The following is a 26,546-nucleotide window of genomic DNA, read 5'->3' as shown; positions in this document are numbered from 1 at the left end:
GTATTTAAGGAAATTGCTTGAAAAACATTGACTTACACCGTTTCTGAAGGCCTCTGTATCTGAAAAACAAATTTGAAAAGTAACCTTGGAAATCAATTAAGCGGTCCCCAAGAGCCGGAGGGAGAAAAAAAAAAAAAAAAAGAAGGGAAAGGTCCACCCTTCTTTTTCCCTTTCCCCCCCTCCCTATGTGTCTTTTCCTCCTCCACTTAACAGGGACTTGAATCTGCCCATTCCAGCGCTGTGTTATGTGAGGAGGCTTTGTCAGCGTAGGGTTTTTTCTTTTTCTTTTTTTTTTTTTTTTAACAAGAGTGCCTTATATGCTGTCAAAATGTCTTAAGAGTCTTATTAAAGAAATGCCACAGCTCATTTCCTTGTAATGCAATTCATATGCTGGTGAAAGGGGGCATGTCTAAAGATCTAAACAGCTTTGCTTTTTAGGCTTCACATTAGGGGTTATCTGTGAGGGCTTGTCATTGATTGACATTATCTGGCCTGACAGGGCCTGATATCAAGGTTAACCTCATGGACAAAAGTGCCACCCGCACGGACACACAAACACTCACACTCGTAGTCAAATAAGGCACGCTCTCCTCAACTTCCTGTTGAGAGGTGGTGCTACGTATGTGTGCCGGCTTCATCTGTGTGGTTGTGTGGTTGTGTGTGTGTGTAAGCCAGGTGGAGATTTCCAGACTTAATTGATAACTAATGGAGCGGCGTGTGCTGAGTTTACCCTGGAGGATTGACACTGAGTGTGTGTGTGTGTGTCCTGTGGAGAAATGGAGGGGGTAGGTGATGGAAAGAGGATGGAGATGACTTACTCAGCAGTGTAGCTCCGGATCTTGGTAAATTAAATATGGCCCCAAAGATAATGACATGGGGTGACACACACACACTAGTCTGGACGCTCCCGACCTCTTAGGCCAGCGGGTCGCTCACTTCCCTTTGCTGAAAGATTAAGAGCAGGAGTCAGTTTACGTTGTGCACAATAAAAACCGTATCATAATACAGCAATTCTGTGATATTTGAGTCATTTCAAGACAGTCATCTACAGTACATGATGATTTCTGTGGCTGAAATAGAAAACATGCCTCAAAAATGGAAAAAAGCAGGATTTAGTTGTTGCATTGTGGTGCTGCTGTCACAGAATTTGACAGGACTGGATGCAACAATCGTCAACTTCCTAAAGTAATTTTTTCAGATTTTTTAGGAAACAGGAAAAAAAAAAAAACTAAAGTCAAATCAATCAAATCAAAGTTTATTTATACAGCACTTTACAACAACATAAAGAAGCCCAAAGTGCTTTACATCTAACTGAAATCAAACTCTTGGCATAGGCAATTCTGTGACAGGGTAGAATTGAATGATCTATTCATTTGAGAATGTAGGCGATTGAAGCAAGAAAATGTAAAAAAAAAACAAAGATGAAAATGCCAATTATTTTAGGAAGGCAATGATATGCAAAAAAGTGCTTAGAGTCCTTAGCTGAAAGCCACTAAAAGTCACATAAGAGTAAATGTAACATCTTAGTTCCCAAGAAGTAGTGACACAGGTTTGTCAGATCTGTTATCCATTCAGTGTGTTTTAGTAAATATATGAAAATCTGCGATGGGTGTACGTCATATGTAGTGCGATGCAATTTATTCCAGTATCAATTGGAAGGATCATCACGGTCCCTCCTATCAACCGTACACACACTCATCGTCGTCTCCCCTTCTCCCTCCCAACAAGCCACAAAGGTAAAGAGAGATCCCCGTGACCAAAATACAACTGAAGCAGTTAATCTGTACAGATATTAGCTCAAGGGCCCTTGAGAGGTGCACCGCTGAGCCCCTTCTCCACTGTACTACCCACACTGCCTTGCTGCCGCACCAAGCACAGCAGCCATGAGGGAGGGACACAGGGGTCGTCTGCTCATTTACCATGGTGCTTGGCTTATCAAATTGCACTCTTGGTGTCTTGAAACTGAACATGGGAGCTCAGCTTCAAAAACAAAGCTGTAGAAATAAATTTCCCTTGTTTCAGCCTCTGGAAGCACGGGGACCGCCAGTGATTGTGTATTTTTTTAATTTTTTTTTTTTTTTTTTTTTTTTTTTTAAAGCAAAGTTGATGCCTCTTGCAAACACTTTCAAATGAAGCCGTCGTCTGGTGCCAGCTGTGAGTCCAGATTTGATGTACAATTTTAACAAGTTGGCCGTGTGTCCCATGAATTACCCTAAGCAGCAAACTGAATAAAAGTTGGCTGTTTTGGTTCGTGGCTGTCAGAATGGGTCTTGTCACTCATGTCAGATGTTTTTTTTTTCCCTCCCCTAGAACATTTTATGCTGCTTGTCCTCTGTTCTGGAAAATACCATAATTACTCTGTTTGTGATGAAGCTGGAGGGCGTATTTGTCCTCAGATTTCAACTTTCCTGCCTGATTGCCCTCAAGTTCAACGTCTTTCCTCTTCCGCTTGCACTTGAGATATACTTTGTTTTTTTCAGCCATTGTCTCCGTATGTAGTTGTTGTGTGCGTTACTCGGGCTGTTTGTGTCTCCCTTTTCCTGCAGTGCCTTGTTTGTGTTTTGTGGCCGTGTGACGGGAGCGTGGCGTTGGCTGAGGGCATGTGTTTGATAACAGCCTGTGGACGGATCTGAAGTGCAATAGTCCAAACGGGTCCTTCAAGGTCGGCACCACCAGAAAGACAGCACACAATGTGCAAGGTCACATTGTAGACTAAAAGCAATAAGTGCTTTATTGATAGAAAAAAAAATACAACAAGCAGGCAGATGTGCAACCAACTGATTAATAATAAAATAGATTTGTGAGAGAGGGTATGGTGCAGGGGGAGAGAAGACAGCAATGTCCTGACTCTTTATCCATGTGTCTGTACTGTATGTGTGCCTGTGTGCATGTACAGTATGCTTCACAGTCAATCATTGATCCTGTTGTGGAACCTAAAAAACCCATTAGAAATCCTGTGGTTTGAAAAAGAACAAAATGTGACAGTTTGGTGCTTGTGGCAGTTTCTCTCTGTGTGTATGTCTAAATCATTTCCGATCATCAGTGCAGTTTGTGATCTGCAAAGTACAGTATGAAAGTAGTGTTTAAAAGAAGATCATAACCAACTCACTTCTCCTGTTTTGACAGTAATCTGGGTCTCATATATATATCTCATCAGGATCATGTTTTATGACACAGACAACAGTCACCCTAGGTTCCTTTTTTTCCATTCAGTCCCTTAATGAACAATGTGCCTTTTGTACCGTGCCTTCCATGCTTTTATCTTTTTATGAAAATAAGCACAGAGTATTGGACTGTCGTCATCTTTTATGTGCCTTTATCATTCTTCCTTTCGTGCTTTCTCTCTCTCTTTCTCTTCCCCAACCTGGCAAACCTGCTAAGTGAGTAGAGTTTCACGTTAGTCACAGATTTAGATTTGAGGTGAGGAAAAATAAGTCCCAGTCCCAACCAGATCTGTTTCTTTACAAAGTCTCCAAGGTAGAGGGCTGCTAAGAGGTGTTCATATGCTCTGCCACCCCCTCCTCTTCCTCACTGATCACCCTGGTAATCTCCCTCCACTTCTTTTCTTCTCCCTCGATCTCGTATACCTGTCTTTACAGCCCCACTCCTAAACCCCTTCTCTACATAAACTTCTCCTCTGGTGTGCCCACCCCCAAACCCCCATCTATCAACTAGTTGGCAATGGCATTGTTTTTAATCATCAGAACCTCAAAATTATTATTATCGCTTCTGATGCGGCAATTAAAACTTCAGGTCAGAGGCACAACGAGCGGTGATCAGCAGCCGAGCTGAGAAGTTTTAATTAGACGATCAGAACCATTAATGCACAAAAAAAAGGTGTGCGCTGGGAAATTAACGGGAACGTCTTAATCAGGGTTAGCGACTCCGAAGAGGAGTCAAGTGAACAGAGAGCAAAAAACAAATCATTTCCGCACCACTGGGACAAAACTCAATTAAATATGCATGCAGAAAAATGGAAATTTCTTAGCATCGGCTGCACCGACTGTTGGAAAACTGTGGCAAAATCTCACGGCGAGGTCGGCGACCTGCTTATTGTTATTCTTGTGTAATAAAAATGAGAGAGGGACCAGATGCTGGGGTCTGTGTGTCGTGGCGTAGTTGTCCATCAGTGGCTTTCCGCTTGACTTCCTTGCGGCTGCCGCAGCCTCTCTGCCGTGCAAGGAGAGACAGAAAGAAATAGAAAAGGAAAATACATCATCTTCCTGCGAGCTGTAAATTTACAAAAATAAAAACATGATAATTTCTTAGGTGCGCCTGTGTGTGGCTCAGTGATTTGTCTAAAACACACATGCACACACACACACTTTCTCACACATACATCTCCCCTGAGAGCCACAGACACAAAGGTTCACTGAGCTACACACAGGGAGCTGCTGCTTTGTCGATTAATCTGCCAAAGGTTCATAAAGTTATAACTGGGCTTTTTTAAAGACCTACAACAACTCTCGGTTGCATATTGTAAAATAATCCTTAGCTGAACAGACATCTCCCAGACCCTGTTTGTATTAATTAACTCCAGATATTGCGGGGGGCTTGTCCCTGTGTCAGTCATGTTGGAACTCAGCAGGAATCTACAACAATCCTTGTACCTGTGTTTGATTAGGTGAAGAGATAAGGCTCAGTTTAAACAGGTAATATCTACCTCTCTTATACACAGACCCTCCTGTGAGCCTGATCCATACAAACTGACAACACTACAGGGAGTCTCTGTGTTTACTGTGCAGCGCTGCCTTTGGAGAGAACTATAAAGTTATTCAATTTACCATATATGTGAGTTTACATCTTCTGTAATATGCTCACATGTGTGTTTTGGACACATAAACTGCATGTGAGGAAGAGGCCAAGTCATGACCCCGCCAATCACAGCCACCGTTCACTTCTACATTCTTTATCTTTAGCTGCTTTGATTACAGTCTGCGCACGTTCACACAAATAATGCACTTCCAACAGCGTTATTAGGATCTGAAACACTACTTGATTGGGCACGATATCATTCTGGCACACAAACAGAGACTCTGCATCAAAAATCCAACAAGACCTGCGGGGCTTATAGCCTGCAAGAGTAAGTTTGTTCGTGCAAAGGGCCACACTTGAACACAAGACTGTCATCTGGCTGTGAGAAGAACCAGCGCCTGGAGTAACTTTGATGCTCCTCTTTTTGACCAAAGATGAAAAAGAACCTGCTGTACTCCAAATGTGTTCAAAATAGTTTCTTGACTTTTTCCTCAGGTTTTGGCCTTATACAGACAGTATATGGCACTCCTTTGTGGCCCTGCACTGTTTCCAGTAAAAATAATGTCACCGTTAACATAAGCAGCAAGGAAAAATCTGTTTCAGCTGTTGTGCTCAAATTCTAACCTGCCTAGTTTTTTTTCCAGCTCTCTGTGCTCGCTGAGGTGTCTCCTCCTTGACAATTAGCACACCATGCTAAAACAGGCTGTAAATAATGTCCAGTGCATGTGACAGTGTTGTTTTTCTTTCTGATATTCATTAATAAGGCAGAATGCTTACTGGACTCTCAGGGAGGTGGGGGAGTCAGTCCCAGAGGGAAAAGTTGTTCTTTCATGTAGGTCCCCACAGATTTTATCTCATTGTACGCTATCATGCACACAAACGACTTGAGGTAAACAGCTTAGTGTTACCATAGCAATCCCTGTTGTAAGCAATGGCAAAAAGCTGCTGTGGACAGAAACCCTCAGCATAAATAATAGTTTTGACAGCTTCTATAAACCACTGAACCAAAGCTTCGGGGGGAGCTCTCAATATTAAATTTGTTTTAAAACACGTTCTACCTTTATCAAACGAAACACAGAATATATGCTAGAGAAGTCAGATAATTCAGTTACAGGCCGGGTTAGATTATCAACCAGCAGCACTTGGTCCTTTGGTGTCTGCATTGTCGTATAACTGAATATCATACTGTACATAAATAGTCACTAATGGAAAGAAACAACTATGTAGGGGTCATTTCCTACAAGGAGCTTGAGATTGCAATGCAAAGGAAATCGGTAGTTAAAGCATGAAATACTGAACACGGTAAACAGAAAAAATGACCTCCTCTGCAACACCCAAATGACCTCAATCTTCCTTGCGAGAGTATTTCTGGAAAAAAAATACTTGAAAATTTATGTCTTCCACTTCCTAATAGTTTTTCCAGCTGATTTTTTTTTTCAAAATTGCTGTCTTCTAAAAGGTGACCCTTTCACCCCTGCCTGCAATTGTCTAACACTAAATTGTACAATAATGTGCTGCTGATATACGCCCCCCTCAAAACTACATAATTCCTGAAGTCATTGTTTCAGAGAGGAAGCCCGCAATGTAAATACAGTAACTGAGAAAGCATGTGTGGGGAGCATTGGGTACATTGTCTGGCGACGGGGTGATCTGTAAACTCCTTCAAATTGTATATCCTCTAATGATTCCACAGCTTTGCAAAAGAAAATGAAAACAGGATTTTATGTTGCACCGGTGTGATTTACATAATGCCAGCAATGGCTCACACATGATTGTGCTTGGCTTTATGGCTGAGGGAAAATTAAGAGGCTCATAGTCATTGTTATATAAAGTGAATTGAGTCTTGAAGATAGAACTTTGTTACCTTTGATATTGCATATTTTTCTCCAGTGAAATTGTGTGTCTCTAGCCCAGTATAGCGTATTGTCTAAACCACAGTGTGGCTGAGTTAAGATGGAGATCGAATACGACTTTGCAAGCTAAAAAATATGGTGTGGTTTTACGCTGTTCTCACTGAGCTTCAGCTCACAAGACTTTAAATACTGCTGAATGAAAAACGGAGCACGACTTAAAAGGTTTATTACGACCCCGTGTAACTCTAATCTGCAGCAATAGACTTTTTGATGTCATAAATACCGTATTACTCATTAATTATCTCCTCGCTAGTTTTTTAAAAGTTATTTACAACTTGATAACGATCTGGCCTTGATTTTGAGTCTGGAAAAATGATCTTCAGAGGTGAACTTTGGTGGCTCTGGAAATAAAGTGAAAGGTAACAGAGAGCAGTTTCTGCCCTAAAAAGGCAGCTCTGGATATGGAATGCCACAGGCAGCTGTTCCTGCCTCATCAGAGGACATGTTATAAAGATAGCCCCACTTGGGTTGAAATAATGCCACCCATTCCTGCCCCAAAGCACACCCTATTGTTCAGGGAGGCCACACCAGGGGAAAATGTTGAGACTGTGTGCTGTGCCTTCTTATGTAAAATACAGCATTTTTTGCAGGATGTACTCATGTTTCCCAGATCAATTGTTTAAAGACAGTAGGGAGGAGACAGAGGCGTTAGGTGCATGTTTTTGCCATTAATAAAGTGAACCCAACAGCCATTACAGAAACGGTTACTGTGTCTAATCCTGCGATTAGCCAACGTGAGAACACAGCTCCAAAACGACTAAAAGCGCTCAGCATTTTGACAGCTTTAACGCTGTGCAGCCCCCCACTCAGTGGCAGGACCATAGCCTCTTGAGGTGAGAGTGAAGATAACATTTCACAGTGTCTCTATAGCGCTGTCATGTGAAGGATTATGTAGCTGTGTATTTGCTGCATGTAGTACCATAGGGGGTCTGATACCTATCTGCCTGTGGTTTCAGCTGCCTGTGCATTTTTTTCTCCTTTTATTTCCACTACTGCGTTAAACCCTGAGCTGACCGTGGAGGTGTGACTTAGAAAGATATGTACAGTATCTGTCTGTGTCCTTCCAGTCTTGTGCTGGCATTGTTAAGTGCTTTTGGATGCTAATAATAGCAGCAGCCACCATTATACTACTCAGTTTGTCTCTTTTTGGCCTCATACGTATAAAGGCCACCTTCTTATTAAGCGTGAAAGCAGAATGATAAACTGTGCTGTAAGTTATTCGTAACTGTGAACAACTTCGACTTATCACTGTTTTGTTCTTGTGTTTGACAGCTGAAAGGAGTTTATGCACTGAAACGACCTCAGGAAAATCCAAGATGGCCGCCAAAAGGAAAGGTGGCCTAAAACTCAATGCTATCTGTGCCAAGCTGAGCCGCCAGGTGGTGTTCGACAGCAGCTCCCAGAATGCAGAGGGAGACCAGAGTGTAGCAGAAAACAGCGAGCGTGGCAGTTCCCACTATGATGATAATGAGACCAACTTTCCCGAGAGCCTGAGTCTAAGTCAGAGCCTAGAGGAGGACCAGAAGAGACGTGAGGCCATTGAGAAGTGGGTCAACGGTGAGTACGCCGATGAGCCGCCACTTCCCGACTGCGACGATGAACAGGAGCATGGACTCAAAGTCAGCAATGACGAAGACGGCCCCCCTGAGGGCGTATACATGGTACAGCCCAAAGGCTGCAGCGATGATGAAGATAATGCGGAGGAGGCCGAGCCGCTGACGGGGTCTCAGGATGGCAGTTTCCATGACGACAAAGACGCTGAAGACAGGGCTTCTAAAGACAACGCCTACATGGCACCAAGTGAGGCCCAGAGTCGCCAAGCACCTTTCTCCTCTCCAGGTACATTTGACAGTTTATCATGTTACTTCTGAAATCCTGGCCACACTAACATTCACCTGTGAACAGGCCTTTTCCAGTCAAATTCAGATACTTTTATCTTTATTATTATTTTTCTAAATGACTCCTGTACACATAAAAATGGCTACAGCCCCACAAACATCTGAGTGGAACCAATAGATGGTGATAAAGTTTCCTACAAAAGGTGATTCTGAACATATGCAGTGACCTATTTTACAGGTAAAACAAGAGAGTAGTAGCTGCTAATTATCTGTTCATCCATGTTTGGCATCTGTTATTGCACCTTAATTTATGACGCATTGGCCGGAGGTGCTATTGAAAGCACAGTATAATTCATATGAGGACACATGAGGTGGAGTTACTGCTTAGTGTCATGTCATAACACAAGGTAATGAAAGCTCGCATTTGTAGTACAAATCACCATTCTGATGTGTGACGCTCCTTAAATTCTCTGTTTTACACATCACAATGAAAGCACAAGAAACACAGTTTTAATAATGTGCACTTTAGAGGGCGTTTTTAAAAAGTCTCCTCTCATTAAGGTGATGACAGGATAAAACACATCTTCCAAAAGATCTGTGTGTGATTTGTGTGGACAGTGTCAAAGTATTCCACTCCACACTATTTTTACACTACTACATCCACATAAGCTTAAGTGTGTCCATTATTGGAAAGAGACGCTCTGGTGTTATAATATGAATAGCCAGTGACATTATTACCCTAAAGACAGATTCAACTGGCAAGTCCAGGGGGGAAAACAGGAACTTGTCAGTGTGTGGTTAACTGTATGAAGAAATTCATAAATGGAGTAGGCTTACAGCATAAGGCTGTTTATGCACTCTCCCAGCAGCTGTGGGCCAAGAGCGCATGGCTGGGCCAGGCTAAGCTTCATATTACACCCAGGATTACATATTGAGTCTTTGATTTTCTCTAAGCTCACTAAACTTAGCCACTGCTTCAAGCTCCTCTATTACATAGCGTTGTAGTAGCTGTGGAGGAGTTAGAGTTTGTTTCTGGAAAACAGATTTTTTTTTTTCTTTTTCACAGTTGTCAAATCCAGAAAATCAGTAGCGAGATAAAGTCAGGAAGTGGTAATTTTTTTATTGTAGCTTCATGTCACAATGGGGGGATTTTATTATATTCTTAAAACAACAGTGTTTCTTTCTGACTGATGTATTTCAATAAATTCCCTAATACTCTGTACTTGTCTAAATGACTCACCATAACCCCTATTTGATTAGGGTCAGTATAATTTACTGATTATCAAGTAGATAAACCTGGCACAGACCTGCAACAGTCAGTGTAAAGTAGTGAGAGTATGTATTTACAGCGCAAACAATCTTTTAAGAAAGTACCGTTAACAGTCACGCACTTTTGTGACCCTTGAAACCAGACACAAACTCAATATAAGACAAAGTGGCCTTTGTATAGCAGAAGTTAAAACAGAGCTGTAAAAAGCTGTAAAAACATACACACACACAGCTTGATAATATGAATTCATAAAGCCTGTTTGACAGACACCCAGAGAAAAGAAAAAAAAAAAAAAAAAAGAACAGCATTTTGCAGGTGAGACCGGTTGTTGCGGTACAAAAACAAGTTTTGTTTTGTGCTCGCTCACCTCACTTTAACAGTTTTGGGTCTTTCATCTAGGCTTAGCTATCTACCTCAGAGTCATGTACATATGCTCGTTTTTGTGTGCATTTCTTTTTTGTTAACTGCAAGTAGCCCGGGCCGCACTGAATTGAGGGCAGGGGCTTCTCAGAAAATGAAGCAGGTTTCATTTCAGAGGCAAATGAGAAAGCCTTTGTGGTTTTAATTAGTCATTTTGTGTTTATTTCATGGCTATACAAAAGCCGGTCTGTAAATATGTATCAGTGATGTGTAGCAGGCCTACACCTATTCCTCCACTCACTCCTTTACTACTTTATATCTCACAACAAAGCAGAGTGTTTGAAGACTGCAGGGAGAGCACACTGCATCAGTTGCAAATCTTGTGTTCACAGTCTTTTTTTTTTTTTTGTTGTTTTTTTTTTCCAGAGTTGCTCTTTGTTGATTGTAACTAGGGCATCTATATTGCCATGTTTCTGCTCAGCTCACAATTAAAACATTTTTTTTTTCTCCTCTCTCTCTCTCTTTCTCTCTCTCTCTTTCTCTCTCGCCGCTGTCTTTCAAAGGCTGATGCGGAGTGCACATAATTATGCATATAAACATAGTGGCTTAATTATCTCTCACAACATCAGTGACAATGTAATTAACAAACATTGCAAGATCAATGAGAGAAACTGCGACCTTCAAAACATTTAACTCCTCACATTGAGGCATCGTGCGGATTTCCTATCAGTGCAAAACCCCAGAATACTTTTCCTAGATAATTTAGATGTCGCATTAGAGCCCTCATAAGCCAGTCAATGGAAAAACCAATGAATAAAAACTATGAAAGCAATGACAGAGATGCTCATAGCGATGGATCAAACAGGCTTGACCATGACTTCCATTTGCAATTCTGGGTTCACTGTAAAAGGTTATTGTTCATTTCAAGCTGTTTCAAAGCCCCCTCTATTTACTGGCTGTTAATTAACTAACCAAACAGGGAGGAAGTTTGAAGCTACGTACAGTTTTGTGTGTGTGCGTCAAATTAGTCCGAACACATACACTTAATGTCATTTATTCCAAGCAGCTCTTTATTAGGATACCACTGTCCATTTAAATAAACACACTTATACTAATTTGCCAACATGAATGCAAATTGCCTTTTTAAAACTGTATTTAAATTATTGTAGCGCGTAAAATAAATCTGCCCGTCCAAAACTTTCCCTAACAGTTCACCTTTATTAAAAGGGGTTTTGTGAAATGGTTTATATTGTTTGTGTGCGGCTCAAAAGTGCCGCCCTTTAGAGGGGTATTCAGACTCTAGATTAGTCCATATATAGACTCCAGCACCTTATCATCAGCGACACCTCTGCCTCTTAGTCCTGTGAGCGGAGAATGCCACACTGATGGCCATGTTTGGTCAGCCTAAAGGAGATATAATGCCCATCTGTTATCATATCTCCGAGGGAAAATGCAGCCTAATTGCCTCAAATATAGACAAGGCGGGTCTGCGTCGTGTGCTGGATTTTTCTGTCATGAAGTGTCAAGATTAGGAAGCACTTCTTTGTAGATTTTCCAGTGGCACCAGAGGGAATGAAGAGGGACGTGCCAGCCAAGAAAAGGAAATCTAAGCGGAAAAGGAAATGCACGTTTTTTTTTTTGTTTTTTTTTTCCTTTTTCCAGCGCAGCTCACCTTAAAATTAAACCATGTATAGTTTCCCACCTGGTGTCACATGACATCATTAAGCAGCGGGCAGATAAGGACCGAGTAGAAAACTCATTTACATGGTGTTTTAGAAAGGTTATCTCCTGTCGGTCCCAGTTATAATCCCTTGAAGTCCAATCATTTGCCTTTCATTGATAGCATGACACGTGACTCGTCTGATGAATACAGAGACTTTGCTACTTTTTAGGAGAGGGTGATGATAATACATGAAGCAAATAGAATATAAAATGCGTATTTGCGCTCCCATGAAAGAAACCACCAGTGTATTAGAAATAATTAGCATTTGACTGTAAAAGTCTTCAAATGTTTTTTTATTAGAGCACATAGTTACACATTGCGTGCGGGATTTTTATATCCATGAAGATAAATGTGCAGTTAGGTCAAAATGTACTCTTATTGTTTTCTTTTTTCTTTTTTTCAACAAATAGCAATAAAGAACACATGTAAACATGAGATACAAAACACAAATGAGGAAACAAAAAAGGATAACTGAAAAAACAAATCTCTCTCACCCCCCCCACTACCCACCCACACCCTTCCGTTTATTCACTACTTTGCTAGAGTAAAGGTGAAAAGTTAATTTCCGTTAAGAGGAGTGAGATATTGAATGAGCGGTGACCAAGTTTTTTCAAAGAATGTGAATTTATCCATAAGATTATATCTAATTCTTTCCGAGTGGAGTGTGTTTGCATTTGACTGTAAAAGTAACATCAGTCTTTGCATTTTGCCTGAATGTAAAACGTTATTTCCAAAGACATTCTATCATGTCATGTCTTTAAAAGTCATTCCTCACTCAGTAAAGTGTAGATGCATTTTCTGTCTCATGGAGTGGGCGGGTCTGCCCTAACTTTAGAGCTATATGATACACCATGACCTGAGATGGCCTTATAAATACAGTAGCAGTAAAATCTAACCAAGCTGCAAGGTTACCAACACCTAAATAAATCGAGAAATGTGGACAAATGTCAAGGTTTTTCAGTCGGTTTAAGTTTTCTTTTATATGCGGCGATCAATCCAGCATCTTAAAATACTGAAACCAAGAACAATACGAGAAGGAAAACTGCACTGCATCCCACAGTAAACCTTGCACATACAGTATGTCACTCTGTGGTTTCAGTACATGTGAAAACACAGTAGATTAGATAAAATGATCTGTGGCAAACATGTTGGTATTTCCTCTCAAATACCTGATCCATTTCTTTTAAATTTTTCATGCCCTTTCGATCCACCAGATACTCTTTCATACTGATCTGTCGCTCAGAGGAGCAACCCCAACACGGTGAATGGAAATTTAGGGATTATTTTACATGCTGCGCAGGAGATGTGAAAAGCAGGGGCAGAGCGACTGATTTAGCAATAACTCAGAAATCTGAGACAAGAGCAGAAATATTTGTGTATTAATTACGCGGGTGGTAGGTGGTATTACCTCTGGCCGGATCATGTGTAGCCCAGTGATGAAAAAAGCAATAAAACAAAAAGTAAAAAAAAAGGAAAAGATTTGGATCATGATCTTGTGACTCTGCCAGAGATGAATTAAGATTGTCAAAACTTTTACATGACCTGAGGTGAAATTATCATCTGGTGCATTATTAGCTTGCCTGCATTCTGGTTTGTTGCCTAACAGGAAAACTAACACAGCAGGAGATTTTTGGGAATTTAGTTGGATCAGCAAACGTTAATGATTGGAGTAAAGCTTTTTATATCTCTTACACTCTGTGTCTCTGCAGTATTGTCTCTCTGCTCATTCTTATTTCCCCCCTGTTTTTCAAAGCTTTCAGGCAAAACCATGTTTCCCTTTTCCTCACTGACCCCTTGCACTAACCTGGATGAAAGTTAATGGGCCAGAATTAATCTTCACATAATGCAATTAAACTATACATTGACTGTATTTCGTCTGTGTCCTTGGGGAAGTTGTCCAATTTATGCGATGTGATGTTTCACAAAGTGATGTTAAAAATCATAAATGTTTAAAAGGATGAAGGCAATGTCTTTAGACTTTAGAAGGAGACATAAATGATGTTGAAAATACTTAACACCAAGTCATAGAGGGGCTTTTATGAATTATACTGAAAATGCCATAATTTCTCAGCACATTATAATTCTGTCATTTTTATCGTTTGGCAACTGTCATTATGTGGAGCTTTAAAGTTAATTCTAGTGAAAGTGTTTAATTTCTAAAAATTTGCCCAAATATAATAACATCTGAAACTTCTCTTGCATTTGTGACTTTGTGAACATACTCTTTATTTAGAATATTTAGAATTCATTGTAGTCTCCGATCAACCTTGATGAACTTGGTAAAAAAAAAAAAAAAAAATTAGTTTGGTTTTCACATTTCGTTTGTGTGTAGAGTCACTTGCAAATTTTGCAGCACTGATTTTTAGTGCAGCAAAAACAGGAAAAGCATCGCCGTAGTGCTCTTCCTTCTAAACACAAATACGTTTACGTTACTGTATAGCGGCTGTTGGAGCTGGAGTGCAGAATCACTGCTGTGCTTGTTTACTGCAGGTTTTAAATAATCAACATCTCACAAATTAAACCCAGTTATTTTGTAGGGAAAAAGATACACTTCACGATAATGTCATACAGTAGATGAGCTGCAAATTAGTCTTTGAATATTACCAGAAAGTGGCTTTTTTTTTTTTACCCCAAAACGCTGAAGTGACAGAGATTTGTTTCATTAATTGGCGTGACGGAATATATTGTGTAACATGAAGCTACTTGGCCTGATTAATCCCTTTGTAACTAAAGTATTGGATGCAAACAAAAACTAGACTGTTGCACAACAATCACTCAGCCTGTTAAACAAGTCACTTTGTTTTGTCATATTGAGTGACCTGAATTTATCTACTGATGATCACCTCTGGATCAATGTTTAAAACATAAATATATATTTATTTTATTGGTTTATTTAATAGGGACCATGCACATTTATAAACAGTGCTGTATAAATAAATACACGGATGTAAATATGAGAGAATTAGTAAAATAACTACTTTTCATCTGCAGTCTGTAGGCAGGTGACAGAAACAAAACATAAAACAGCCAACATTAATACATCACTCATTTGCTATAAATTTAAAAAATTAAAAATACACATAATGATGACATAGGCATCATGAAAACAAACAAATAGACAAAAAACAAATAGACATAGGATGATCACAGGGGCATTAGCCTATACATTCACCTCTATACTTACATACATCTAAACAGAGAAAGTGTATGGGTGATGAAATGGATGTCAGTTGAAAGTGAGTGCATCTCTGGTTTTCTACGAGTCACAGTTTTAAGTCAGTTTTAACAGTGTTGTATGTTGGACACTCTATAGGTATTATTTATTATAGCTATTGAAATAATCCAAATTTTTATTCATTCATTCATCCTCTGAACCACTTAACCCTTGAGAGGATTAGCTGGAGCCTATCACAGCTACCTATGTGCAAACAAGTGTTTAATAAAATGCATTTCCTTAGTTTTCAAACATTGTGTTCTGCAGCTTCAAGCGTCCTCCTCTTTTTGTCTATGCAGGAGAAGCATCTGCCCTGCGAGACTATGCAGCCAACACCATGAATGAGTTTTTGGGAATGTTTGGATATGATGACCAGCAGGTAAGGGATGAGCTGACCAAGAAGATCAGCTTTGAGAAGCTCAAAGCCTCTACCTCAGATCCCTCATCCCTCAGCAGCGAGGAGGCCTCACGGCGAGCTCGCTTCTCCAAGTACGAAGAGTACATCCGCAAGCTGAAAGCAGGCGAGACCCTCCCCTGGCCCATGCATGCTTCCCCTCCCAAACCAGAAGACCTCAACTCAAAACTGGCCCAAGACAAGAGCGCCACCATGCTCCAGACCTCTGGGGGCCTCCCAGGGGCCGAGGCACAGATCTACCCCTCCAACCTGGACCATAAACAGCCAGGGGGACCTCAGCTGGGTGCCACTCAGCCACCCAATCCCTCTCACATCCAGAACATGGTCTCCCGAGCCTCCAAGTATGACTTCTTTATTCAGAAACTAAAAATGGGGGAGAGTCTCCAGCAGCAGAATGGTAATGCCTACAAGCGACCCTCCAAGTATGACCTGGAGAATGTCAAGTTCCTGCATCTCTTCAAGCCTGGTGAGGGCAACCCGGACATGGGTGGTGCGATTGCCTTTAAGACTGGCAAAGTGGGCCGCCCTTCAAAATATGACATCAGAACAATTCAGAAGCTGATTCCAGGGACTCCCGAGGCTTCGATGATGCCCAATGTCCTTGCCACAGCGCCAGGGAACCCGGGGACCCCTGGAGTGCCCACCGTAGGGGCAGCTGGTGCAACGATTGCTCCAGGTCTTACAATGGACCAGACAGGCCACATAAGCTTCAACACCTCAGATTACCTGAAGTCCAGCTTCTCCAAGACTGACTCCATTACCACGGGCACTGTATCCTCTGTAAAGTAAGTCAGCCTACTGTCTGCATTTAGAAACAGAGAGTATTTTGGTTAGTATGCACTTATTTAAACATTAGGCTAAGTACAGATGTGGTTCCTGTTCTAAACTGGTCATGTTTGTGAACGTTTGTCAACTCTGACAACAAAACGCAGGACAGCAGAAGAAAATACCCCAAAAGAAAATGGTCACTTTAGAGGTGTGGACTGGTGAAGTAAGTGTTTTATGAAAGAGAAAAAAAAACACCATGGTGGAAACACTGAGCTGGCAGAATGTACATTGGCCCAACATCTTCCACCAAGATTTAAGGAAGAAAAACTTTTCAGGCTGGTTATTGTATTCCATGTCTAGGTCAGTAATTACTAAAGTATGTTGTATGGATATCTTCTAAGGAACATGCAATAAATCACATAAGCTATCATTAAAATTCCAGTTTCTAGATTACTAGTGGATTGAAAAGAGATCAGAGGTCTGTCTTCTCCACACTGATGGTCTCTCAGTGGAACACCTTGGAGCTAATGTGGAACTCACATACACTTAACTGCTACTGTGAGTCAGTTAGTCTAACGCAAAGGTAATTGCTACCTCCACAGCAGCCAACGGGAATGTAGTGTGAAATAGCGCATAGCGCCCAATAGATCCACGACATGATGAGTTGCGAAGGCACATGAAGTGTTTACTCGCTGTAGCACTCCGTGGAGACTGATTTAGCACAGTCATCGCAAAGTGACTGACTTCTTTCGTTTGGCTAGGGTGTAACAACTCTCCCCTTAATTACTTTGGAGCCATGACTAACCTCCCGGCGAGTCACAGGGGCCGACTCAACACTGCCTGACGAGTGCACTTTAAAAGAAGCAAACGAGGGGTTTGGGGAGCTAGCCTACAGTCATGTGCACTACCAGTAGGAAACAGCTCCCAGAGTCTGTTTGATTGGTTTTGACCTTGTCTCTAGTTAGTCAAGACCTATCAAAGACACTGTTCAAGAGCCCTCAGGCGCCGCTCCCTCAGGCTTTGGCCTTTGTCAGGTCTGGGCTCAGAGGAGCTACAAGCTTGGCTAACTGACCCAGTCTGGTGTTTGTATACAGGCAGTGGAGGGGGTGCTAGGGAGAATGTCTGGCAGCGTACCCTCCCCTCTGGGCCAGATTAACCTCAGGTCATCCCCCGTGTGGAGCTGCTCACATCGAGCTAAATGCCATTGCTGAGAGGGGCCTAGCAGAACCAATACTGTATCATGACTGTCATTCTGCAGATTCTGCTTACAGCTTCATGACGGGAATCAGATCACAGGTGAAGAAGTACACAGCATTCCTCCATATGTCTCTGTTAATGTGATTAGTCGTTGACATTCCTCTTGATTTTTTTTTTTTTTTTTGTCTTGAACTAAAGGCAATTCTCATGAAACTGCTCCTAAGTCTATTAGGCACATCCAAGTGCCTTTCTAACCGCAGTATTGTCTTACTTCTTTGTTTGAGCCGAGCAGAGACTGATTGGAGACAACTTGACATCAGCATTAGAGCCAAGGCCCTTAGGGATTATCAGAAAAGACCTTTTCAGAGCTTTTCTTCCACATCCCCATTATCCTGTTTTGCATATGAGCACTCACCAAAATACCCCCATAAAAGATTAATGTCCCTTTGCTCCTGCATTTTGCCTTTCATTGGTTGGGAGACCATGCATCAAAGTGTGCGCCTTCCACCTCTGATTCATACGGCACATGAAAACGCTGTTATGCCACAAGAAAATGTATATTGATAGTCCAAAGTTTGGGAGCGGCTTGTAAGTAAATATTGTGTCAGTTTGTTTTTATTAACAACAGGCAGCCCAACCTCACCATTAATCCTGTCTCTTTTGTGTTTGCTGTTGCATTAGGAATGGCCTGCCACCAGATAAACCCGCCAGCGACGACATCAACCTCTACCAGAAATATATTGCCAGGTATGCAAATCCCTCAATGTGCTACGCCAATGAAAAAATATACCCAAAACAGAGACAAACCTTTTTTCTTAGCCCGGATGGTGTGCTTTATACAGTGATAGAACTAGATTGCAGGCTTGTATGTGAATGTTCCGTGCACAGTAAATTAATTAAGAAAAGACTCAAATTTATGTGCTGTGAGGAAGTGTTAGGATATGTGGGTAATGGAAGAGAAATGGTTTGATGGTAGCTTACTGTAACGGCTTGAATAAATGCTCACAGTATGTATCGAGCTTAATTCTGTGTAACCCCGACCATTAACAATGACTGACACACAGCGGATGGGAGCTAAGGCTGGTTCTTCTTAGGTTCTGCTGTGTGTTGTGGAACACATGGGGAACTAACATATCTAAACTAAAAAAAAAAAAAAAAGACTGTCATTCATAACTAACAAAGACAAACACATCAGCATAGGGGAGGTATCATGCGTTTCAATGGACACAGAACAATGTCGCCCATTCTGGATTCATTTTGAGCCGACACTAGAAAGGTGATTATCACTTGTTTGTTTATTCAGTTTAAAAAGAAAGAAAAACAGCATTTGAAAAGCCAAAGTGGCTTTGGCGTTAATGATTACTTTTCCAAGCCATAACATGAAGGGCACAAATCAAAGCCTTGGCACTGACAGACACACATACACACATCCTCCGCTACACACACATACATACACACAAAACCCCTTCCTTGGACTGATTACATTTTGCAAGAAGATTTAATTAAGGAATTTTTAATGAGGCTTCTGCTGGCACTGCCAAGAACTGTTTTGATATTTGCGCTGCATAATGCATAAAATTTGTCTAAACATCTCGGCAGTTGATGCACGGGGAGGCTGCAGATAAGCTCAGATACAGTTTCAATTTCCGTGTTGGGGTTGGGAAAAAAAAAGAGAAAGGAAAGAAGAGGAGGGTGGAAAAAAAAATGGAAAAGGAGGGCTCATAAAAAGGGCAAATGTAGCGCAGAGAGGGGAGGTAGAAACGGGGGAGGGTCCTTTTTGGAGCTGTGGCTAATGAGTGCTCACTAATACTAAAAACACGCTTTGTAAACGTGTTTGCACCCAATCCTTGTAAAAAAAAAAAAAAAAAAAAGCAGGAAAAGTTCTTCATCTCCTCACCGCACTACAGTTTGATGTTTTAAAGAGCTTCCCTGGTAGTGTTTAGTTGCAGTTTTCACTCTTTAAATGCTTTCATGCACCCACTATTGCCTCTGCACTTTGATCTGTGTATCTCTATTGTAACTGGAGATGCGCTGCAATCTCTGTATCGTGGCTATATTAATATTTAATCTGCTGCTGAATAGCAGCGGCCCATTAGGCCCCCTGATGCGGCAAGTGGGAATTGTCCAGAGGCAAAGTGATACAGCTGGGCAATGAGCAGAGGGGTGGGCCATAGTCTCAGGGGGAACGGGAGGCTTTGTGTGTGCAAAAGTCTATGTGTGTATGTATGTGAACTACTATAGAAAGCACTGATGGCTGGGACATATGTTTTATTTGTGTGCATCTAACGTTAAACTTCTGGTTTTGGTTGATTTTACCTTCCAAACTCTCCTTTACAGTACCCCAGTCAGTATGTTCAACACACATACACACACTCACACAACCAACTTAAAAAGAGTAGTGGATATGCCGTTCAATTAGCTTAATGAACTCAGCAAAGTGATCTGTAAATGCAGCTCTGGGATAATCCTAACAAGGAAAAAACAGAAAGAGAGATGGAAAAAATATTACTTAGCCCCCTTTCCCCCTCTCCTCTGCTCTTCTAGCAGATGGAGCTCTTGGCAGCAGCAGTGCAAATGTTTATTTGTGTGTTTTCACTGGTAATTGGAGGATTTTAACAGTCATCATCGTCAGGCTTATAATCACCACCGTAAAAGTGGCTGTACTGTAGCAAGCAGCAGCGGTGTTTTTTTTTTCTTTCTTTTTCTTCTTCTACAAATATCAGAAATCTGTTTTTTCCGTGACTATAGATGAGAGACTGATTTGGAAAAAAAAAAAAAAAAAGCAGAGCTATTCCACCCTCTCTGGGTATTTGACCCTTTTCTCACTGAGTAAAACTGTGGTTAACCTGTAACAGCTAAACATTGATTTGACAAGGTTTTTCACAGCTTAGAAAAAATAAAGTAGTCACAGGGTTCCTGATCCCTCCTCGAGTGCATGTGCGTGTGTCAAGGGAAAGGGTTTCAGTGTAATAAGTGTCTCTTACGGCTGCTTTGGAAATAAATGGAGCTAATTTAACTGAAATTGGTGTGACAGACGGGTAAATTGTTGCAGCAGTGTGGAAAGCAGGAGTCAGTTTGAAGGTGTGAGCTGTGTTACTTTGAAGGTGAGATGAGCATAATGTCTTTGAAAACCCCTTCAACTCATTTGTGTTTTTCTCATATCTAATTTTCTTTCACCCTCTTTTTTTTTTTCTTTTTTTTTTTTTTTTTCTCTCCAAATCTCACTGAAATATTTCGAGTTGCTTTTGCTGTTCATTGTTTCATCTGTGCAGAACTTTAAATGATGTCATGTAATGTGGTTTTCAGGTTCTCTGGAAGTCAACACTGTGGACATGTTCACTGTGCATACCAGTACAGAGAGCATTACCACTGCATGGACCCGGAGTGTAACTACCAGGTGAGCGTGAGTACTTTATCAATTTATGAGCATCTCTCAAATACACATTTAAGATCCTCCTCCTACATGTATATATGCTGTAATAATTATAACCGCTGTAGCCATGTTTACATATCCTCCTGAGACCCAGCAATGCATTTTTGTCCTCTGTAGGGGACAAAAGTTTGATAGTTTAACTTAAAAAATGCTGTCCATTGCAGCGGACATTCCATTAAAAATAAATGAATAAATAAATATAACTTAAAAAATGTATCTGAACAAACTGTTGCATTATGCAGTTTCTAATCAAGACAATTGTTTAATGTAAAAAATCCAAAACTTTCACTTTCCTGGGTCTCACGAGGACATAATCAAGAAGGGAGATGATACTGCAAAAACATCAACAAAAAATAAGATTAATGAGGAGTTATAGACTTTGTTACACACTTTATGGTGATATGTGGGTTGTCCTGCATCCTCTTCTTCTTCATGTTAAAACAGAAGAAGTTCCCTCCGTCAGCACCTGAGGCCTTTTAAAAAAATGATGCCCAAACCACCTGAAACATGAGCAAAATGTAGAATAAAGTCAAATTAAAGAAGATTCTAATGTGAACATACAGAATATTAACACACTTTTGATTCAGGGTCTTTACCACTAGTCACAATGATGGAAAACAGGTTAAATGACTTAAATCTAAACTGCCTTTCCTCTTTCAGGACATGACAAAGGGGATGTGGTGATCTGAAACAAACAAGTAACATAATGTGTCGTTTTTTCATTAGTCGTCACAAACAACCACAGTTTACGCAGATGAAAAGTTTGGGTTTGCTGAGCTGCTCCGGGTCTTCTCATTTGTTTAGTTTGCAGGTTTTCTCCCAGACAGGGTTCGCCTTTGACAGTTAGCCTTTCATTCTAAGGGTTAATTGTAAATATGCTTGAAATACGGCTCTTTTTTTTTTTTTATCTATGTGTTCTTTATCTGAAGACATCTGCCACTGTCAGAGGCCTGCCTTTAATCCCCTTTCACATTATTAATCTTGTCCCGGTGCCAGGAGTTGTCATGTATAGCAGAAGAAGAGAGAGAGAGAAAAAAAAAAAAAAAACACAAAGCAGATCATAATACAGACTCTGTGTTTGCCGTAGCATATGGCTTGAGAGAGTTAGACAAACATGGGTAGATTTGTCAAAGATGACAAAAATCCATGCGCAGCTAGAGCAGTGTGTGTTTTCCTTCCTTTCTTAACAATTTTTTGAATTAAGCCATCTTCAGCTGTAATCTCCTTTGTCTGCTCCTGATCAAGAGAGATTACCGCTCGATAAATATTGTTTATGTGCTGAAAACCATTACAGATCTAAGCTTTCATTTTCTGCATGAATCTCACTCCACAGTCTGATGAGACACATTCTTGGAGGAATACAAAGGAAAATCATTTCATGTCATTATTTAGAGCGTTAGTTCAGGTTATCATGGCAATTTCCACGGTCAAGTCCACATTTCTCTGTTGCTTTTGCGTTGCGTGGAAACACAGATATGCTTTGGAAGCCAGCTCTCTAGATGTCAATACCCTGAAAAAAATGTCCAGGCAGTGATGAGCAGCCCCTTTCGAAGCGATAACTCATGAAATGTTACATGACACACACTCCTGGAATATTATCCCACTGCCAGCCTCTGGCGATTGGCTGAGTCTTGACATTCTCCTTTCATGGGCTTGTACATGAGGGAGAGTGTTCATCTTGCCACACTAGTGGGAATCCTAAAATAAATGTAGCAAGTGGCTCCCAACCTTCATCACCACTCAACTGAAAATGAGATCTTTTTCCCAGTCAGCTCTCTCCATGGCCTATTTTGGACAGCTTGATGGATCGAATTTACCATGACCGCAGTTCAACTTATCTTCCGGTCATCATCAACCAATACATGCCATAAAACCCAAAGCCATCGAATTAGAAAAGTCTTCAAAAAAGTGACGAATCGGAAGCATTCGTCAATGAGATTAAAAATCCTAATGAAGTGTTTGCTCCTGCAGGAGTCGAAGATCTCAGAAATATGCAGTGGGAAATAAGCCAAGAGCGAGGGAATGAGCAGCTGTGTGAGATCTTGGCTTTTTACTTGTGCGCGAATGGAACACATGACACAAAGCAATTACCCTACTTTGTACAGCAATTAGTTGCTTTTTAGAATGGTTCTTTCTGATGTTTTTCTCTCAACTGGAGATAAATATGGATTGAAGACAGAACTGTCTCATTGATTTGCGCTTCTCCTCTTACAGTTTCTGTAACATCAGCTTAAGCCCAATTACAGCAGATTTGGTTGCTGCCGGTCTCTGTGGGGTTACTTTTCTAGTTTTCCATCCTGATTCTTGGGTGTGTGTGTGGGGAAGTATTAAAATTGAGTTGTTTCGTGATATTAGACAGAAGGTCTGTAAGCATATTCACACATCATTACAAGCAAAGCCTGTACCAAAAGCAATTGTTAATGCTTTAATTAAAAATTAAATCATATCTTTGCGAAATGAAAGGGAAAACGTTTTTTGGTTGACTTGTTTGTTTGTTTGTTTGTTTCTGTTGTCTTCTGTTTTTCCCCTGTGCATGTCTGAAAAACCATCTGCACGGAACATAATTTTTCCAGAGACAGAAACATCAGAACTGTGATCTTGCATGTCAATTGAGTCATCTTAATAAAAAAAAAAAAAAAAAAATACATTTTGGAATAAAGGAAGAAATACTGTAGATGCACAGAGCATATAGGGAATATAGTTCATGTTCTGCACGGAGGCTTCAACCACGCGCAGAAAGTCCCAGAGCCTTAGGTGCTGCATTTGGATAGGACACAGCTTTAAGATATGTAAAGTAAATGAATAACCACAGAACCCGTCACCTTTAAAGACATCTTGGCCCTCTCTATTGCAGTATGTACAACCCACCTCAACTGCCAACTGGCTCCTGCATCTTGCAGCTGCTACTTCCACAGAGATAAAGTGACTTGTTGCTGATTCTGTGACTGGTTTAAATAAACACCAACCTGTTGGCGTACATTTTTCCCCTCCCCTTTTGCAGAGGTTTACCAGCAAGCAGGATGTAATCAGGCACTACAACATGCACAAGAAGAGGGACAACTCCCTGCAGCACGGCTTTATGCGCTTCAGTCCTCTGGACGACTGCAGCGTCTACTACCATGGCTGTCACCTCAATGGAAAAAGCACCCATTACCACTGCATGCAGGTACATTACAAAGATTCAGATCTGCCCTTCCACCCACACATCTACCCACAGACACTAAACAGGAGCTTGCATTCATCTGTTCAGTTTGCACACACTCAAAGAACCAGATAAATATCAGCAAATGTGGTCATCATATATGTTTCAAACACACAATGTGAACAAATGTAAATACATAAATCGGAAATGTTAACAGACCTTACCTTGCCGTACAAAAACAAGGCCATATATAAAGTCATATAGCAAGGGGCTTTGTTGTAGGAGTGACTTCATTTCAGGACAGTTTAACAAGCCGACCCAGAGGAGCATCACTGGTACTGTATAGTTTATGCCCAGATTTGGGAAGTCTGTCTGCTTCCAAGACATGAACAGTTCTCAGGGTGGTGGAGTCACACAGAATACCTACATCTGTTATGCAGAGCGACAGTTTCACACCTTTTCCATTTAAACCAATGTGCCCTAAAGTAAATAGAGGAAAATTGAAAAAGGGCAAACACACGAGAGGCTACTTGTCCTGTCCCTACCTCTTTGCTCTCTCACTCCTTAATTGGCATGGATAAAATTCTGTTAGGTGTTTATATAAACTACACATTTTTCATCTTTTAGTACCAAGCAGCCAGTTGAAGATTATTCACCCTTCTGGATTTGTTTAATTTTTTTACATCTGCTTATTTTCAATGTGTCATTGTGCCGAGAACTTTCTCAGCGGCAGGGCAGCAGCCCGGCGGAGGATGACTTGAGATATATTCTTTTTTAAACCCCTCTAACGGCGTAATTGTTATTAAGACATTTCAGCCCTTGTTTTAACAGTCCCTGAGAACCTGCAGATGTTGGCATCGGCACTCTTGATTTAGGGCGAAAAAAAACAGAGTGGCATTTTTTTCATTGTTTGACTCAATATGGAGAAGTTGCCCGGTTTGTGCGGCTGAAAAGTGCCAGGGATGATATACAATTGCTGCTTTTAATTCAAACATTACCTGTTTTTTCCCCCTCTGTTGGCTCTGAGGGCTCCTGAGTACCAGAACATTTTACACTAAGACCAAGACAGTCATCTTAGTCCCCGTCTGCTTTTCTCTGCCCCCTCCACCCCTGACATTAGTTCTCAGAGTTACAGTAAGTTTGTGGTGGCTGTATCACACTCCAAATATGAATTTAATTTTCTAAAAGCTACCTTTACCAGAAGGATGCTATAAATTCTGCTATCTGTTGTGGTCATTGCCTCTTTCAGTTTTTTTTTTCCCAATTATCACAATGACAAGACTGTTTCCAAATTACATGAAACTCACTGCTGGGGTGTGTATTACCACATTAAATTGTGAACGTGAGAAAATAACCTTCTTCACCCCATTTCTAGGCCACTAACATGTTCTTAACCACACTGAGCTCGATAGCCTGTTCAGTACAACACTTCTGTTTAATGCACAGTGTTTTAGAAGTTTGCTGTTTCCAACCATTCTTGCAAACCGAAACTCTCACGTCTGTCTTTGTCGACCAGATCTTTTTTTCTTTTTTTTTTTTGACTGTCATGCTTTACCTCTGCTTTGCAGGTGGGCTGCAGCAAAGTCTACACCAGCACCTCAGATGTCATGACCCATGAAAACTTCCACAAAAAGAACGCCCAGCTGATCAATGATGGCTTCCAGAGATTCCGTGCAACGGAGGACTGTGGCACAGTCGGCTGTCAGTTTTATGGTCAAAAGACTACACACTTCCACTGCAGGTGAGTATGTCCAGCCCATAAGATGCTCCATAGCATTTTTAATTTAAATTTAATTTTTTAATTTGAAGTCATATGTGCAAAAATGGTGCTAACGGTGCAATATACAAGTGAAATAAAAATTCTGAAAATCAGGCTCCAAATCTGCAGAACACTTTAATGCTTTAAAGCTCTAATTAAATACAACTATTTCGAAATAAATGCACCGATAAATCTTGGTTGATTCGTTAAAATTTACCTTACCCTGTTCTTCACATTAAGTAGCAGCAGGAGTAGAGCATCTGGTCATAACATGCTTGCCTCTGTTTTGAAGGGTAGTGGCTGAAATAATGCTTTTTCTAATTTTAGCAATAGTGATTTTTCTGCTACAGCTGTAAGGAATGTCAAATTAGGCAGAATCTGGGAAGTGTTCTTAATACAAACCAAGATGATCACTTTAAAGCAATGAAATAGAAGAATTTTAAGAAGAATTTGTCTAGCAAACAATTCAGGGACAGTCTGAGAAACGTTTTGAAATACATTCTTATTTTACTACTTTAATATTTTCATCCACATTTTTTTTTTACCAGTAAAGGGGTCTGAGTCCCCCCGAGACCAATCCGCCTAGAATTGCTGGTGCTTGTTATCACCTTGTAATGGCCGAAGGTATAGAATAACAGGAAATAATAGTGAAAAAAGATAGCTGAAATATCCTAAGGGCCGGCCTTGGCTTGTGGCCTAAAAGGTTGCATGTGTCAATGTGTAAGTGAGCTGCTGCTGTCTGACTGCACCGTCCCGGTT

General features: G+C 40.9%; 1 protein-coding gene across 7 annotated transcripts in view; it reads left to right on the top strand.

Annotated features, from left to right (window-relative positions):
• casz1 (castor zinc finger 1) overlaps positions 1-26,546 on the top strand; it is an 80,296-nt gene that overhangs the window by 35,658 nt on the left and 18,092 nt on the right. For 4 of the 7 annotated variants that reach the window (XM_030138421.1, XM_030138416.1, XM_030138420.1 and 1 more), the window contains 6 exons: positions 7,941-8,507; positions 15,373-16,273; positions 18,135-18,200; positions 20,760-20,856; positions 23,888-24,052; positions 25,597-25,769. In XM_030138421.1, the coding sequence (XP_029994281.1) occupies positions 7,941-8,507; positions 15,373-16,273; positions 18,135-18,200; positions 20,760-20,856; positions 23,888-24,052; positions 25,597-25,769 (1,969 nt within the window). The remainder of the gene's footprint in view (positions 1-7,940; positions 8,508-15,372; positions 16,274-18,134; positions 18,201-20,759; positions 20,857-23,887; positions 24,053-25,596; positions 25,770-26,546) is intronic. The other 3 variants (XM_030138423.1, XM_030138422.1, XM_030138418.1) reach the window with 1 other exon arrangement.

This window comes from Sphaeramia orbicularis, chromosome 7 (assembly GCF_902148855.1).
Source record: "Sphaeramia orbicularis chromosome 7, fSphaOr1.1, whole genome shotgun sequence".
NCBI classification, from domain to species: Eukaryota; Metazoa; Chordata; class Actinopteri; order Kurtiformes; family Apogonidae; genus Sphaeramia; species Sphaeramia orbicularis.
The sequence above is the reverse complement of the archived record's forward strand: the minus strand, read 5'-3'. Positions and strand labels throughout refer to the sequence as shown.